At 37.1% G+C, this 19,523-nt stretch overlaps 1 protein-coding gene across 2 annotated transcripts in view; it reads right to left on the bottom strand.

The window, feature by feature from the left end:
• ADGRE5 (adhesion G protein-coupled receptor E5) overlaps window positions 1–19,523 on the bottom strand; it is a 580,790-nt gene that overhangs the window by 33,196 nt on the left and 528,071 nt on the right. For both annotated transcript variants that reach the window (XM_053718071.1, XM_053718072.1), the window contains one exon: window positions 11,667–11,733. In XM_053718071.1, the coding sequence (XP_053574046.1) occupies window positions 11,667–11,733 (67 nt within the window). The remainder of the gene's footprint in view (window positions 1–11,666; window positions 11,734–19,523) is intronic.

Raw genomic sequence — 19,523 nt, 5'->3', positions numbered from 1 at the left:
AGGCATCCTTGCCCCTTGTAACCGTGGAAATAATGGAGTCCAGGCCTGGACCAAATAAAATGTTTCCCTTAAAGGGGAGGGAAAGTAGTCTAGACTTAGAAGTCCTGTCCGAAGACCAGGACTTCAGCCAGAGCGGCCGACGCATCTGCACTGAGAAACCAGAGACTTTTGCATTCAGGCGAATAATCTGCATTTTTGCATCACAGATAAAAGAATTAGCAATTCTCAAAGCTTTAATTCTTTCCTGGATAACGTCGAGGGGACCCTCCACCTTGATCAATTCCAGTAGGCCGCAGCTCCAGCAACCGAGGCAACAGCTGCTGCCGGTTGAAATAAATATCCCGTATGCTGAAACATTTTCCTGAGAAACGTTTCCATCTTCTTATCCATCGACTCTCAGAAAGACGAGCGCTTAGCTAACATGGAGATAACACCATCCACATTATTGACGGAACCCCACAACTCCAGCTGAGAGTTCGGGACCGGGAATAATTTTTTAAAAGCAGACAAAGGGGAAAAGGAAGATCCAATTCTATCCCATTCATTTTTAATAATATTCGCCAACTTTACAGGTACAGGAAAAGTTAGCAGCGCTACCCTGTCCTCGTACACTTTGTCCAATTTAGGGAACAAAGGTTCATCAGGCAACTTGGCCTCTGGAACCTCTGTCGACAGAACCTCATTTAGAAGAAAATGTAAGTGTTCAATTTTAAATCTAAAGGCTGGCTCCTCCGCAGCCGGCGGCCTAGAGGTAGCAGACTCCGATCCAGAAATTTCACCCTCTGAAGACTCAAATTGTGACCCATCCTGGGATACTTGAAAAGCAGACAAATCAAGTAAATCACTGGATGTCCCCTGGACCGGAGAGCTATGTTTAAACTTTCGCTTGCGCTTATCAGGGCGAGGTAGAGCTCTAAGGGCCTCAGACACCGCCGTCTTTAACTGCGAGGTAACGTCTGGTGGTAAAAGGATCCCTCCAGATGGAGGATCAGGCGTGCTACGGGAAGCTGCATGTGACAATGGAGATGATTCATGGGTATGCACCTCGCGGGACGGCGAGTCCTCAGAGGTGGAAGGCTCAGTCGTACTAAAGGGGTTAACCTTCTTAGACATAATAACCTTGTTGATGCATATGGAACATAGTTGAGAGGGCGGGCACACCAAGGCCTCCTCACAATATAGACAGGTATGTATTACTATTAGGAATAGAGGGAGTACCCTCAAGCATATCAGGATCCTCCATAGCTTGCGCTAACAACAGTAGGATACAAATAAATTAACTTTTTATTTATCAGCACCTTTATACCCCCAATGACTGGGGCACTCACCACCTCCTAGACCCAGCAACCAGAGAAGAAGCAACCTCTCTGTCAGCTAGCTCGGTCAAGAAAGATAAAACGAAAGTGTGACCACACCCAGTCACGTGGTGCGCAAGGCAGGACTGCTCCTGCTATGAGATAAAGTGCACCAGGCTACAAGCTGTGCAGCGTTCAAAGTGAATGTAAAAACCTGTATGTTCCGTTACTGCATAACAACAGTCTATGAGTCCAACAAAATAATACTCGCACTTAAAGCAGCATAAAATCAAAGTATCACATTTGATTAATCCCCACTGTTCAATAACCTCCCTCATTAACCCACGATTCTATAAAGATAAAAGGAGTCACACTGTGACCCTGTCTTCAGCAATTTCAACATCAGTAAAAATTTAAACAATCTTACCAGAATCCGTGCTGTGGAACAGAAACACTTGTAGCATTGCTTCTGATATGGACTTGAGTGGAGAAGAAGAAGACAGTGAAACTCGTCAACACTGGTTGCTGAAGGAGCTGTTAGCAGGCAGTCTGGATGGGTTCGCAGAAAGACTCCCTGCATCTCCAGACTCTAACTTTCGTCAATGCTCTCACTTGAGAGGCTGACAAGACTACTTAAAACTCCAGTTCCATAACGAAAGGCATACAGTATATCCCTCCTGAGGAACAACTCTGAAATCTTCTGACACTTCTCTGCCATCCTCCTGTGACAAAAGGCAAAGAATATGGATTGTTTCCCTTTTAACCTAAAGGGAGAGGTGGGAAAGAACTGGAGATGAGAAATCTCAAACCTAAATCCTAATATGGGAGAAACAGAAAGAGAAAAGACAACGGCACTACGGTTGCTGTGTCCCACTATATATCCTATTCTCATAGGTGTGAGAAATCTCAAAAAAATGTATGAGTGGGGACTTAGGTGCTGTACATTAAAAGAAGCAAACTGGAATAATCAATTGCAAGCAGCAATTGAAAGAATGTACATATTTAGCACTCAACAGCAAGTATAGGGAAAATGGCCATGAATACCTAGGTAGAAGGTTCCAAGAAAGGCGATTTAAAACTTAACTTTTATTAATTTATTCAAAAATAAAAAGCAAGGGGGTGAGGTATTTTAAAATTCCAACCAATGTGAATATAGGAGAATGCGACCAATAAGTGGTATGCTCACCAAGTAATATACACTCAAAAAAGGGGGGGTAGGGTATATGCAATTATATATGTATATATATATATATATATATGGATTCAAAATATGCCCATATTTTATATTTATTGCAAGAATATCTAACCCCCAGTTTTAGGTTATCTTCTTATATCGAAAGAATGTGAGTGATAATACTAGTATTTAGAGACCCACGGATTGTCCCTAATGGGTATTTTAGTATCAGAGAAATAAACCTAGGTGTAATGCTCTGAACTGTCCTGCAATTGTATGATCAGACCAAAGTGAATGCATACAAAAGGTTACTAGAATCTTATATTAATACATTAAGAAATATATAGTTGCAAGACTAGAAAATAGTAAATATGCCCTTGGTAATATATTTGTTGGATACTGGGTACTGAAGGGTTTTTAACCTCTATATAATTAACTTTACTCTAAATGCAGTAACATATAGGTTGGTTGATTGCTGGTAACGTAACCGGCGGAGGACTATTCCAATGCTGTTTAGCTATAATCAGTGTTAGTTGCGGTTTTGTCACTTCCTAACATATCACCATGCAAACCCGAAAGAGTTGAAATGTCAAGGAGTAGAAAAAATATCCCTAGGTATCAGAGGGGGGAATATGGAACAAGCACTATTAAGATCTGAATGCAGGTGGATCTATCTATTAGATAGTGTATACCCAAAGGGATTAAACGAACAAAACAATTATTATTGTTTTTTATAAAAAGAACAAATACAGAAGTGTTATTACAGATAGAGAAGATTAAGGGGCATATGTATTAGAATATATTTTATCAGACATTATTTAATGTAGGATGGAATTATAAATACTAAAAAGTCCATGACAAAATAGAAATAACCCAAAGGGCAGGAACCACATCAAAGAATGTAAATAAATATTACTTTCTTCTTGTTCTATAAACAGCTGGTTATGCCTAAGTCGCACTCTCAGCAATGTCACATCATTTTTTTGAGCACCAATATTCATTTTTTTCCCCCCATTACAATAAAAATAAAAAATAAAAAAGTCACTAACTGGGCAATAATTTTCCCTTTTTTTGCCCACATGTGAGTATAGCACTCACATCTTTTATCACATGCACTATTGCTAAATTATGATCCTATATGGATCAGTGTGCCAGCCTATCACCTTCACTGTTAATTTCAATTGAATTAGGACAAATAGTATATTGTCCTAGAATGTTCGCTCCCCCCCTTCACCTCCTAAATACAAACAGGGGCAAATATACTTATATTAATAAAAGGTCCTTTAGATCTAGAAACCCCCTGTGCTAGCACCATTCATCACATGTCACTCCAAGAATTGATTTCACTTGCACTAGTGTTCTTTTCACATTTTTGGACACTATCACTCTATCGGGTTTTTTCCTTTAGCACATAACCTAGACATTCCCCTTTTCTTCACTTGGGCAACAATCACTATGCCAAAACTATTGGAAAAAAGGAAAAACTTTTTCCCTTATTTGGGTTAATCACACTATCAGGCTCTTTTAATAAATATAAAATAACATATTGTCCACTATGCCCAACCTGAGAACATCGGAAACATTCGAGTAACGTCCCCCAAGAGGGTCATAAAATCGGCAATTTAGTAAATCTCTTTCTATCCCCATGGTATCCCTTCTCAGTTATCATATGTACGCAATAGGATCAATTTCAGTTTATGGAATATATAATAAATCACGGAATATGCCTCACGAATAGACGAGTGTGTAACAGACTACGTCACGAATATACCCCCTTCCCCAAACCAATAGTGTAGCAGGGAAGGCAACCAATCAATGCCGACGATCGAGACAAGCCTCTAACATGTCAGCCAATAAAAAGTCCCAAGAACGGCGGGCGCCCCACCTTTGACAAAGCCTTTTTTGGCGAAACATGTCAGGGAAGCTGGAGTACATTCTCCATTTTTTAACTTAAACAACTGTGTGAATTGTGGTTGAATGCTTTACTAGAATTTAATTTAAAAATGGTATGTCTCTGTGTGTGAGTGTTACCTAGGGAAACGGAGCTGCTTAATTCCATATACTCTTACAAGTACTTTACTCATAGGAGTCTAATTTGAGATTCAGCTTGTGTACTTTTTACTTTAAGCCGTGAGCAAGTACAGCTCTGATCTCTCTAGGTCTTAATCGCATAGAGACCCTGTTAAGTTCTAAAACCGGTAATCATAAATATATTAACCTGAATACCGGTGTGTCCCCTATTGGTTCTAAAATAATCCTATTACGCATATATTCGGATTTATTACTCTGGAGTACTACTTAAACCATAACATAGGGGTTACCTCTACAGTGCACCAAACACACTGACAAAGATACTGGTACTAATTTCTTATAATAACAAGTCAATCCCTTCATAGTTAAGCGGACTTTGTACAGTATAATCTGCAGTTTTGATTTAAGAAATTGGCGTTGTTACGAGGACTGTGCAAAAGGAAAACATTTCAATAATACCCTGATATTATAGCTGCTGCTCTTAAAAATAGCCTCCACCAGAATAGGTGATAACCAGTTGTCTATTTAAACTCAAAACATTATCAAGTTAAGCACTAATGGAGTGCAATGCTATAATATAAGTATTACCTAAATTGAAATGGGAGGACATACAGAGTGAATCTTTCCTATTTTATAACGTTCTTAGGAACACAATTAATATAGTAATCTGACAAACCGTTACTAACACTGATTATAGCTAAACAGCATTGGAATAGTCCTCCGCCGGTTACGTTACCAGCAATCAACCAACCTATATGTTACTGCATTTAGAGTAAAGTTCATTATATAGAGGTTAAAAACCCTTCAGTACCCAGTATCCAACAAATATATTACCAAGGGCATATTTACTATTTTCTAGTCTTGCAACTATATATTTCTTAATGTATTAATATAAGATTCTAGTAACCTTTTGTATGCATTCACTTTGGTCTGATCATACAATTGCAGGACAGTTCAGAGCATTACACCTAGGTTTATTTCTCTGATACTAAAATACCCATTAGGGACAATCCGTGGGTCTCTAAATACTAGTATTATCACTCACATTCTTTCGATATAAGAAGATAACCTAAAACTGGGGGTTAGATATTCTTGCAATAAATATAAAATATGGGCATATTTTGAATCCATATATATATATATATATACATATATAATTGCATATACCCTACCCCCCCTTTTTTGAGTGTATATTACTTGGTGAGCATACCACTTATTGGTTGCATTCTCCTATATTCACATTGGTTGGAATTTTAAAATACCTCACCCCCTTGCTTTTTATTTTTGAATAAATTAATAAAAGTTAAGTTTTAAATCGCCTTTCTTGGAACCTTCTACCTAGGTATTCATGGCCATTTTCCCTATACTTGCTGTTGAGTGCTAAATATGTACATTCTTTCAATTGATGCTTGCAATTGATTATTCCTAAATCCTAATATACCTGAGTATAGGACAAGGTAGTGCCTAATGCCAAAATATAGTTAATAATTAATAAGAGAGAAAGAACAGAAGCATTAATTTGGCACACTTGGGTGGGTTGTCATCTCATTCATATATGGTGGGTGATGGCATTGTGTAGTGAATTGATTTAATTAAAACGTAACATTTATTATATACAAAGAATAAAATATTTCCAGTGTTGTGGACCATGCCACTTGGAATACACTTATTCCCTAGTCATGTGTAGATCAAAAAGAAATTATATACATATATACTATAAAAGGAAAAAGAAACAAGACATATATAGTATAAAAAGAAGTAGCACTGTATGCTCTCTGGTTCGGAGTAATCTCCTAAACACCACAATTTAAATAGAGTAGGGGGAATCAACTGAGTTTAAATATAAATTCTGTAGACGTGCACCGCAGCTGACTACAGAGGTTAAATATGAGAAACGCAACTATTGTAACCAGCTCATCTATTGCCTATAATATGAGATCCATAAATTATCGGTTTCCACATTCCCCTGTCACCAACTCGGCTGCACAAATTAACCTAAGTAGGTGCCCAGAATTGGGCCAACAATTAACCAATATTAATCCACTTATAAGTAGAAATTATTTCCCCATAAGCTATATTTAAAACACTATTTTAACAGAGAGATGCAGTGCGAACGGCCTAATGCGCGTTTTGCATCAGCTTTTTCAAAGGCTAACCCGATCATCACCCGGGGTTTCCTTAAAAGAGGTCATTGACCAGTCCTTAGTAGTTATTTTGATTGCCAAGTCTAATCTGCCAATCGTGTGAAGCCATCCTCGATTGGCTAGTGCAGAGGGTGTGTGCCGTTCGCCCAATGATATGCGGTCAAGGGATGACGTGGGCGTAAATACGCCCCCCTGTCACATATTCCCTATTCCGCTATTGCTGCGAACGGCAAGTAAGAGGGAGATGTCAAAAAATTTAACGTGATAAATGCTAACCATAAGACTAAGTCTTCACAATCTTGATCAGCTATGTTCAGAAATATACATTCCGGCAATCGGTTCTTATTCACAGATACTCATTATTCCATAATTATGTGAACGTAACCTGAAAGCTCATTAATACTCCTTCTTATACATCTGTTAGTTCATTCATTACGGAGTTTTATATGTGTCAGGGGTAATATTAATTTCCCTTTGGTAAGGACGGCTAGATATGTCTTTCACTATGACCCTGGAATTTATTGAAGTGTTCATGACACCCATATATATGTATACTTAAGTTACCAAATACATAGATAGTTTTGGGCACGACTTAGCTTATTATCAGATTCAGAAACTAAGATACATTCTGGTTCACACTTGAAGTTTCATGATTTTAAGTACATCGTGGCCATTATCTCTCATTAGGGAGGTCAAAAATAAAATACCATATATTATTACCATGCAAAGTTTTATTATGTGCACTCCTCATTAAAAAGAACGCAAAGGTCCAAAGTAAAGGGTACCTTAAAAATTATTATTGCTATTGTTGGATTAGAACTGATAGTTCCCAAAAGATTTTTATATAAGGTTCTTTATATTCAAAGAAGTGCATACTCATAAATATTATCATAATTAATAGCCTGGCAAGTATTTTGATTTTAACTCTGTGACCACAGAGATAATAACATATCGGTTTTAGGATCATTGTCCACTATGTATCTTAGGTTGTGAACTAAAAATAAACATGTGTTTTCTTAGATGTCATTATTTTTGCTTTTTCTCCAAGAATGTACTACATATTAGCCTTTCATTGAGCTCCTTAGGGACCCATAGTCTGTAATCTATACATTTTTCACTTAATTATTCCAGAAATGCACTGAAAGTTAGCATTTCGTTGAGTCCCTTAGGGCTCATGGTCTGTAGTCTGAAGATCCATTTAGTCTCTGCTTTAAGGAGTGCATTCTCCATGTTCCCTCCTCTTATTCCTAAAGAGACCTTCTGAAGGATCCAACTAAGTAACTCTGGTTTACTTTCATGTTTATCCATAAAGTGTCTTGCCACCGTGGTCAATTTTTTGTCATGTTCCAGATCATTTTTGGCATTTTTGATGTTACATATATGTTCACCTAAACGTCTCCTGAATTCACGTGTCAACATCCCCACGTACTTTTTATTGCAATTGCATTCAATACAATAAATGATGTTCTTACTCCTGCAGTTAAAGAAGTCGTCCATGAATATCGTACCAGAGGGAAAAATACTCATCTGTTTTACATTTAGCATATATGGACAGAATTTACATGTCCCACATGCATATGTTCCCTTAAAGTCCTTTCTTTTTTTACTGGTTTGTTTCACAAAGTGACTCCTAGTTATCTTGTCCCTAATTGTAGGGGCTCGTCTCCAGCTCATTGCAATCTTATCCCCAATACATTTGGATAAATCGTCATCTGTTTTCAGGATATGTACATGGTTATTAAGGATATCCCTTATTTCCTTGTGTGCTGTGTTAAAGGTACTGACGAATCGGACTTTATTATCCAGAGTGGATTTCGATTTGGGTTTTAATAGTTGCAATCTGTCAGTATGGAGGGCTCTATGATATGCCTTTTTAAGAGTACTGTTAAGGTACCCCTAAACTAAGATACATTCTGGTTCACACTTGAAGTTTCATGATTTTAAGTACATCGTGGCCATTATCTCTCATTAGGGAGGTCAAAAATAAAATACCATATATTATTACCATGCAAAGTTTTATTATGTGCACTCCTCATTAAAAAGAACGCAAAGGTCCAAAGTAAAGGGTACCTTAAAAATTATTATTGCTATTGTTGGATTAGAACTGATAGTTCCCAAAAGATTTTTATATAAGGTTCTTTATATTCAAAGAAGTGCATACTCATAAATATTATCATAATTAATAGCCTGGCAAGTATTTTGATTTTAACTCTGTGACCACAGAGATAATAACATATCGGTTTTAGGATCATTGTCCACTATGTATCTTAGGTTGTGAACTAAAAATAAACATGTGTTTTCTTAGATGTCATTATTTTTGCTTTTTCTCCAAGAATGTACTACATATTAGCCTTTCATTGAGCTCCTTAGGGACCCATAGTCTGTAATCTATACATTTTTCACTTAATTATTCCAGAAATGCACTGAAAGTTAGCATTTCGTTGAGTCCCTTAGGGCTCATGGTCTGTAGTCTGAAGATCCATTTAGTCTCTGCTTTAAGGAGTGCATTCTCCATGTTCCCTCCTCTTATTCCTAAAGAGACCTTCTGAAGGATCCAACTAAGTAACTCTGGTTTACTTTCATGTTTATCCATAAAGTGTCTTGCCACCGTGGTCAATTTTTTGTCATGTTCCAGATCATTTTTGGCATTTTTGATGTTACATATATGTTCACCTAAACGTCTCCTGAATTCACGTGTCAACATCCCCACGTACTTTTTATTGCAATTGCATTCAATACAATAAATGATGTTCTTACTCCTGCAGTTAAAGAAGTCGTCCATGAATATCGTACCAGAGGGAAAAATACTCATCTGTTTTACATTTAGCATATATGGACAGAATTTACATGTCCCACATGCATATGTTCCCTTAAAGTCCTTTCTTTTTTTACTGGTTTGTTTCACAAAGTGACTCCTAGTTATCTTGTCCCTAATTGTAGGGGCTCGTCTCCAGCTCATTGCAATCTTATCCCCAATACATTTGGATAAATCGTCATCTGTTTTCAGGATATGTACATGGTTATTAAGGATATCCCTTATTTCCTTGTGTGCTGTGTTAAAGGTACTGACGAATCGGACTTTATTATCCAGAGTGGATTTCGATTTGGGTTTTAATAGTTGCAATCTGTCAGTATGGAGGGCTCTATGATATGCCTTTTTAAGAGTACTGTTAGGGTATCCCCTAACTTTTAGCCTCTTCTTCATTTCCTTTGCCTGATTTTTAAAGTCACTAATGTCAGAACAATTGCGCCGTAATCTAAGAAATTCCCCAAACGGAATAGCTCTCTTTGTTGCTGGGTGGTGAGCACTCTGGAAACTCAATATCGAGTTCGTGGCTGTTTCCTTTCTATAAAGATCTGACTTGATCCGACCAAACATATCTCTCGATCATGAAACTTCAAGTGTGAACCAGAATGTATCTTAGTTTCTGAATCTGATAATAAGCTAAGTTGTGCCCAAAACTATCTATGTATTTGATAACTTAAGTATACATATATATGGGTGTCATGAACACTTTAATAAATTCCAGGGTCATAGTGAAAGACATGTCTAGCCGTCCTTACCAAAGGGAAATTAATATTACCCCTGACACATATAAAACTCCGTAATGAATGAACTAACAGATGTATAAAAAGGAGTATTAATGAGCTTTCAGGTTACATTCACATAATTATGGAATAATGAGTATCTGTGAATAAGAACCGATTGCCGGAATGTATATTTCTGAACATAGCTGATCAAGATTGTGAAGACTTAGTCTTATGGTTAGCATTTATCACGTTAAATTTTTTTTGACATCTCCCTCTTACTTGCCGTTCGCAGCAATAGCGGAATAGGGAATATGTGACAGGGGGGCGTATTTACGCCCACGTCATCCCTTGACCGCATATCATTGGGCGAACGGCACACACCCTTTGCACTAGCCAATCGAGGATGGCTTCACGCGACTGGCAGATTAGACTTGTCAATCAAAATAACTACTAAGGATTGGTCAATGACCTCTTTTAAGGAAACCACGGGTGATGATCGGGTTAGCCTTTGAAAAAGCTGATGCGAAACGTGCGTTAGGCCGTTCGTACTGCATCTCTCTGTTAAAATAGTGTTTTAAATATAGCTTATGGGGAAATAATTTCTACTTATAAGTGGAATAATATTGGTTAATTGTTGGCCCATTTCTGGGCACCTACTTAGGTTAATTTGTGCAGCCGAGTTGGTGACAGGGGAATGTGGAAACCGATAATTTATGGATCTCATATTATAGGCAATAGATGAGCTGGTTACAATAGTTGCGTTTCCCACATTTAACCTCTGTAGTCAGCTGCGGTGCACGTCTACAGAATTTATATTTAAACTCAGCTGATTCCCCCTACTCTATTTAAATTGTGGTGTTTAGGAGATTACTCCGAACCAGAGAGCATACAGTGCTACTTCTTTTTATACTATATATGTCTTGTTTCTTTTTTCTTTTATAGTATATATGTATATAATTTCTTTTTGATCTACACATGACTAGGGAATAAGTGTATTTCAAGTGGCATGGTCCACAACACTGGAAATATTTTATTCTTTGTATATAATAAATGTTAAGTTTTAATTAAATCAATTCACTACACAATGCCATCACCCACCATATTTGAATGAGATGACAATCCACCCAAGTGTGCCAAATTAATGCTTCTGTTCTTTCTCTCTTATTAATTATTAAAAGGCAAATAATGACTGGCTGATAGAGGAAGTGGGAGAGGTATTTAAGCCTTTGGCTGGGGTGTCTTTGCCTCCTCCTGGTGGCCATGTTCAGTATTCCCAACAGTAAGGAATGATGCAGTGGACTCTCCTTATATTAAGAAGGAAATAATGATTGTCCTGGAAAAATCAGGACACTATTTAAAATACTTTTAAGAACATGCAAATAATTGTTTTAAACTTGAGGGGTGAAATATTAGTGCATCTCTGTGGGCAAAAGTGAAGTAACTGATTTCTTTAGTTTGTTGCTGGTATTTTAAAGTAGAGTCTATACCTACCAGTAAAATAAAGCAGACTGGTCCAATAAAGCTCCAAATGAAACCATTCTCCAGAGACAGCCAACAGCTGCAAGACAAAACAGGATACAATCAGCTGAAATATAATGTTTTATTCATGCCATAAAGGTTTCTTTTTTATCTTCATATCTTCATATCATTGTACAACATACACATCTATCAACAGGGTAGGTATAGAACTATTTCATATATTCAAATAATATCTCATAGTTAACCCTTAAACACGTATCCCACTGGGGAGTGCGGGGGTGCCCTAGTGGTCTGTAAATAATACTATCAAAAAAGAAAAGTAACCACTTTATGGGCACACACTTAAACAGATAGGTAAATCTGCTAAGAGGGACCAAAAAAATAAAACAACTTTTAATTCACAAATAAAAACACAGCATCCTACAAGGGATAAGTATAAAAACATTCAAATCAAAGTAGCACTGTCGGAGTATCTGGATATTGATACACTTCAATGTGTCAGTTCAAACTGAATCGGGGCTTCTAAAAATTAAGCAGATACAAGCAATATCAGAGGCTCATTGTAAGATGTCCATAGAGTGAAAAAAGATCCCTAATAAACTACTGACTATGATTACATGATGCCCACAAGTGTGGGATATGGGAGGGACTTAACCGACTATCTTTCGGTAGACAGCTACTTACAATTATTGTCAAAACGGTACAGGCTTGTAGTCGCTGTTAGGTACCAGGTACATCAGTATAACGATCAAGTAGGCAAACAAATATGAAGTCAGTTAATCCAGATTACGCACGGAAAGCGAACGCCTAACGCACGTTTCGCCTGGGCTTTCTCAAAGGCGTGTATAGTCCCAGTCATTGGATGAATTTATCCCCCCCAATGTGCAATCATTATACAATATAGATATCACCCCTCTATCTGGGCGTCTGCTTACCCGCATCATAATACATATAGTCAGAGCACATCCTCCCCGTCATAGTACTCTAAGTTTTTTTTATTTCAAAAGCTAGGATAGCTTCAATATCCATGTCAGTGAATGTGATAGAGAATGTTGGCATATGGCATTCCTGCAGTATAGGATGTTTTTTTAGCCAACATGGTGCTATCATAGTATTGTAAGGTATTCTACATGTGTTCTGATTCACCATATCATGGATATTGAAGCTATCCTAGCTTTTGAAATAAAAAACAACTTAGAGTAGCCTGTTTTCAGTGGGGTTATATCAGCCATTAAATGCTTCTTAGTTGTTTATCATAAAATATGATTTGGCTGTCTTCCTTGGCTGCGGACTCCTATGGCCCACTACCAACCTCACTGCTCAAATTATTGCTGATCACTTCAAAAATAAAATTGACACCATTAAAAAAGAGATCTGCACCTCGCACCCCGCAAACCCAGCAATCCTACTCACCCCTTCTATTAACAAAAATCTATGCTATTTCCCTCCTGTAACAGAGGAAGAAGTCTCTGCACTCCTATCCTCGGCTCATCTCACAACCTGCCCACTTGACCCTATTCCTTCACGACTTATTCCCCCTCTCTCTGCTTCACTAACCCCTACCCTAACTCATCTCTTTAACCAATCCCTCAATGCTGGCACATTTCCTGACACATTCAAGCATGCGACAATCATACCAATCCTAAAAAAGCCCTTGCTTGACCCCTCCATGCCTTCTAACTATCGACCGGTCTCCTTACTTCCCTTTGCTTCAAAATTATTGGAACGACTAGTCTATAACCGGCTAACTCAATTTCTCACAACTAACTCCTTACTTGATCCACTACAATCTGGTTTCCGCCCTAAACACTCAACAGAAACCGCTCTTGCTAAAGTAAAAAATGACCTGTTATTAGCCAAAGCAAAAGGCCATTACTCATTACTGATTCTTCTTAACCTGTCCGCAGCTTTTGACACAGTTGACCATCATCTCCTCCTAAAAATACTACATTCAATTGGCATCCGAGACACAGCCCTCTCCTGGTTTGCATCATATCTTTCAAACCACTCGTTTTCAGTTTCCTTTAACAACATATCTTGTGATCCTATGCCTCTCTCAGTTGGAGTACCGCAAGGCTCTGTCTTGGGTCCCTTGCTTTTCTCTCTTTATACATCCTGCCTTGGAAAACTTATAGCCTCCTTTGGATTCCAGTACCACCTATATGCTGATGATACCCAAATCTATCTTTCCTCTCCTGATATCTCTCCCTCTTTACTCAACCAGATTTCTGACTACCTCTCTGCAATTTTCTCTTGGATGTCATCACACTACCTCCAACTCAATCTGTCCAAAACTGAGCTGCTTCTTATTCCCCCCTCTTCGAGACATCCGACACCTGACATTTCTCTGTTGGTTGGAGACTCTATGCTTAACACCTCACCCCAGGTCCGCTGCCTTGGGGTCACACTAGACTAAGAACTCACATTCAACCCACATATACAAACGCTTACCAAATCATGCCGTTCACACCTACGCAACATTTCCAGAATTCGTCCCTTTCTTACTCAAAATACTACAAAAATACTTATTCATTCCCTCATCCTGTCACGCATTGATTATTGCAATCTACTCTTAAATGACCTTCCAAAACACCACCTCTCCTCCCTCCAATCTATTATGAATGCTTCTGCTAGACTCATCCACCTAAGTTGATGATCTACATCAGCTGCTCCGCTCTACCAGTCTCTACACTGGCTCCCCATACACTCCAGAATACAATTTAAAGTATTAGCCCTAACCTACAAAGCACTCAACATTCTAACTCCCAACTATATTTCCTCTCTCATCGTGAAATACTCCCCATCCCGTCCTCTTCGATCAACCTCTGACCTACGTCTCTACACTCCTGTTATCTCTACATCCCACACCCGCCTCCAAGACTTTGCACGTGCTTCTCCTGTCCTCTGGAACTCTCTACCCCGCTCCATCAGACTGTCTCCAACCTTGTATAGCTTCAGAAGATCCTTGAAAACCCACCTATTCAGAGAGGCTTACCATCTCTCCTCCATCCCGCATCCGAACCAAGCTAATACATGTACATGAACTGCCTGACTCACTGTTGCAAATACAACCGATGTAACAAGCTACCCCAACCTTATGTCTCTGCACCCTAAACCTATAGACTGTGAGCTCTCCGGAGCAAGGCCCTCTTCCTCCTGTGCTAGATTTGTTTAGTCTTGTTATGTTTTGTATTGTATCACAAATCTTTGTCATTGTATACCCCTATCATTGTACCCAGCGCTACGGAATTTGGCGGCGCTATACAAATAAATGATAATAATAATAATGGTGTGGTGCATGTTATGTGAGGTATCGCTAATAAAAGCTCAATAACAAAGCTTGGCATACCATGTGTCACAATACCTCAAGTTATGGATTTAAAATTGTAATTTGAACTGTAATTTGAAGCTAACCAGTTTGCCTTAGTAACAGTAAGTACCTGCAACTAAGATTAAGCAATTGACATCATTTCAGTTGCTTCCCATTTCCATACATTTTTGCTTTGGGTTTTCATGGTATTAACATCTATAAGATTATGTGAATATTGGACATCAATGTATAATGTCTACAGCAAAGAATGTAACTGCAAAGCTAAACTTTACTTTCATTGTAACTAAGGTACTTTTTTGTTTAAATGTAATGCCAGATTTGTATTCAGTTGTACATTGTACAGTACCTAACAGCTTTCTATAATGGCTGGGGCTATGAATCAAACCTTATTACAACAGGTAGCTGCTGTACCTTGGTATTCTAAATAAAGCATTAACATCTTATTAAATTAAATTGTTTACAAGTATTTCCATTACCCTTGTGTACTGTGTGTAGTGTGATTGTGGGCTATTAACTAAATGTGTGCCAGATTCTTTACCATATTTACTGAGGGTTTCTTCTGCTTCTGTGTGTGTGTGGTGGTGGTGGGGGTGGTGGCTGTGTGTGTGTGTGGGCTCGCTGTGTGTTTGTGTGGGGTGTGTGTGTGCTTTGTGTGTGTTGGGGGGGCTATGTGTGTGCGGGCTGTCTGTGTGTGTTTGGGCTGTCTGTGCGCGAGCGGGCTGTCTGTGCGCATGTGTAAACCTGTATGTATATATCTGTGTACCTGTGTATGTGTCTGAGTGTGAATGTATGTGTCTCTGTAAGGTTCTTGTTAACTCAACAAGTTCAACTCAACTGTCAGCAAAATTCTTCATTATATACATAAACAGTTGTTCCAATAGTACAAAAGGGTAAATTGCAATATATACAATTTTTTTATAAAATGTTGTGCATTACCTGAAATGATTTTTCTCCCATTTTTTTTTTCATTTTAAAAGCTGTGGGGGCGAGGTTTGAGGCGGAGATGGGGCGGGGTTGGAGGCGGGGAGAAAGGGGGCCCCATTTTGTCATCCTGCCTTGGGCCCCGCAATGGGTATGGCTGGCCCTGCCTGGTACCTAACAGCAACTACAAGCCTGTACCTTTTTGAAAATAATTGTAAGTAGCGGTCTACCGAAAGATAGTGGGTTAAGTCCCTCCCATATCCCACACTTGTGGGCATCACGTAATCATAGTCAGTAGTTTATTAGGGATCCTTTTTCACTCAGTGGACATCTTATAATGGGCCTCTGATATTGTTTGTATCTGCTTAATTTTTGGAAGCCACGATCCAGTTTGAAGTGACACATTGAAGTGTATCAATATCCAGATACTCCGACAGTGCTACTTTGATTTTAATGTGAATTATTCATATTTTCATGTCAGGTAAGTGCACTTGAGAATATGCAATCATGTTTGCACGTGAGTAGGGTGTTTTGTTCCACGTTTTTTGCTCCATTGAGTCCTGTGGGGGAATATGTTCACGCGCATGGGATATCTGAAGTGTGGCTTTTTATGCACGTCGGGTTCGCAAAAACAGTTTCCTTCCAACTTGAAATAAGAACACTACCCGACGCGCAAAAAGCTTACTTCTAAAGGAGTTAAGGCTTGAGCAGGAGATTTCAATAACGCTCCACTTGTAATCTGGCCTATGGTAAGAGCATTTTATTATTGCATTTGCAGTTTTATGCCCCTATAATAATAGAAATGTTGGGAGTTTAGATTTATCCCCAGTGCTGCCAATTAGTGCTACAATGCATAATGTTGCCTTTTCATTTATGTCTTTTGCAAAACATTTGTATCTTGGAGTTCTTGATAAAAATGAATCGACTAACATTGCTTACATTCCTGATTTTTCAAATAAAGATACCAAGAGAACGAAGAACATTTTACAAAAGGAGTAAATTAGAAAGTTACTTAAAATCGCATGCTCTATCTGAATCATGAAAGAAGAAAAAAATGGGTTTAGTATCCCTTTAAAGGTAAAAACTGTTTTACAATACACTGTTCCTTTAGCAAACTGGAACTCATTTGCTGACATGTTCATGTTCTCAAAAAAGAAAAGTAACCACTTTATGGGCACACACTTAAACACATAAGTAAATCTGCTAAGAGGGACCAAAAAAATAAAACTTTTAATTCACAAATGTAAAAAACACAGCATCCTACAAGGGATAAGTATAAAAACATTCATATATATATACACACACATACATACATACATACATATATATATATATATATATATATATATATATATATATATATATATATATATATATATATATACATGATTATTATATATAAGTATAGATATATACATATATATATATATATATATATATATATATGAATATCTATTTAGAAATCCATAGACCATATTCTGCTATGTGCATTAAAAATGTGAAATATACAGTAAATACACAGTATAACACTTTATTAAATATGAATATTGTATAAATATGTTTTTTATGTTTTCATCTACTTGACAGCAAAGGGCTCCAATGCACTTATATATATGTCTATATGTAAGTACATATGTATTTATATGTGTACATATGTCTGTAAATACATATATACACATATAAATACATATGTACATATATACAGACATATATATATAGGTATATATATATATATATATATATATATATATATATATATATACATGATTATTATATATAAGTATAGATATATACATATATATATATATATATATATATATATATATATATATGAATATCTATTTAGAAATCCATAGACCATATTCTGCTATGTGCATTAAAAATGTGAAATATACAGTAAATACACAGTATAACACTTTATTAAATATGAATATTGTATAAATATGTTTTTTATGTTTTCATCTACTTGACAGCAAAGGGCTCCAATGCACTTATATATATGTCTATATGTAAGTACATATGTATTTATATGTGTACATATGTCTGTAAATACATATATACACATATAAATACATATGTACATATATACAGACATATATATATATATATATATATATATATATATATATATATATATATATATATATATATATATATATATATATATATATATATATATATATATATATATATATATATATATATATATATATATATATATATATATATATATATATATATATATATATACACACAGTTATGGCCAAAAATATTGGCACCCCTGCATTTCTGTCAGATAATGCACCACTTCTCCCAGAAAATTGTTGCATTTACAAATGTTTAGGCATTCTCATGTTTATTTCTTTTGTTTGTATTGGTATGACACAAAAAAGTGGAGAAAAAAAAATGGACTGGACAAAATTATTGGCACCCTCAAATTAATATTTGTAGCACACCCCATGAAAAAAATAACTATCAATGAGTTTCTTACACCTCTTTTCTGGAATTTCGAACCACTCTTGGGATTAGAAGGGAAAACCCTTCCAATCCTATTGGCTGATGCAATCAGTCAATAGGATTGAGCTCGCATTCTATTGGCTGTTCCAATCAGCCAATAGAATGCAAGCTCAATCCTATTGGCTGATTGGATCAGCCAATAGGATTGAACTTCAATCCTATTGGCTGATTGTATCAGCCAATAGGATTTTTCCTACCTTAGTTCCGATTGTCTGATAGAATTATATCAGCCAATCGGAATTCAAGGGACGCCATCTTGGATGACGTCATTTAAAGGAATATTCATTTGTCGGGTATTCGTCGGCCTGGAAGGATGCTCGTCGTCGGATGTCTTGAAGATGGACCCACTCCGCTCCGGATGGATGAAGATAGAAGATGCCGCCTGGATGAAGACTTCTGCCCGTCTGGAGGTCCTCTTCTGCCCAGATTGGATGAAGACTTCTGCCCCTCTGGAGGACCACTTGTGCCCGGCTGGGTGAAGACATCTCAAGGTAGGGTGATCTTCAAGGGGGTAGTGTTAGGTTTTATTAAGGGGGGATTGGGTGGGTTTTAGAGTTGGGTTGGGTATGTGGGTGGTGGGTTTTAATGTTGGGGGTGTATTGTATTTTTTTTACAGGTAAAAGAGCTGATTACTTTGGGGCAATGCCCCGCAAAAGGCCCTTTTAAGGGCTATTTGTAAGTTAGTGTAGGGTAGGGATTTTTTTTATTTTGGGGGGCTTTTTTATTTATTAGGGGGATTAGATTAGGTGTAATTAGTTTAAAAAACTTGTAATTATTTTATTATTTTCTGTAATTTAGTGGGGGGGTTGTACTTTAGTTAACTTTATTTAATTGTAATTAATTTATTTTAATTTAGGTAATTAATTTAATTATAGTGTAGTGTTAGGTGTAATTGTAACTTAGGTTAGTATTTATTTTACAGGTACTTTTTTAGCTAGGTATTTATTTTAGCTAGGTAGTTAATAAATAGTTAATAACTATTTAATAACTATTGTACCTAGTTAAAATAAATACAAAGTTGCCTGTAAAATAAAAATAAATCCTAAAATAGCTACAATGTAACTATTAGTTATATTGTAGCTATCTTGGGGTTTATTTTA

The sequence above is a fragment of the Bombina bombina genome, chromosome 6 (assembly GCF_027579735.1).
Source record: "Bombina bombina isolate aBomBom1 chromosome 6, aBomBom1.pri, whole genome shotgun sequence".
Taxonomy (NCBI): Eukaryota; Metazoa; Chordata; class Amphibia; order Anura; family Bombinatoridae; genus Bombina; species Bombina bombina.
This window is presented reverse-complemented; position numbering and strand designations above follow the sequence as displayed.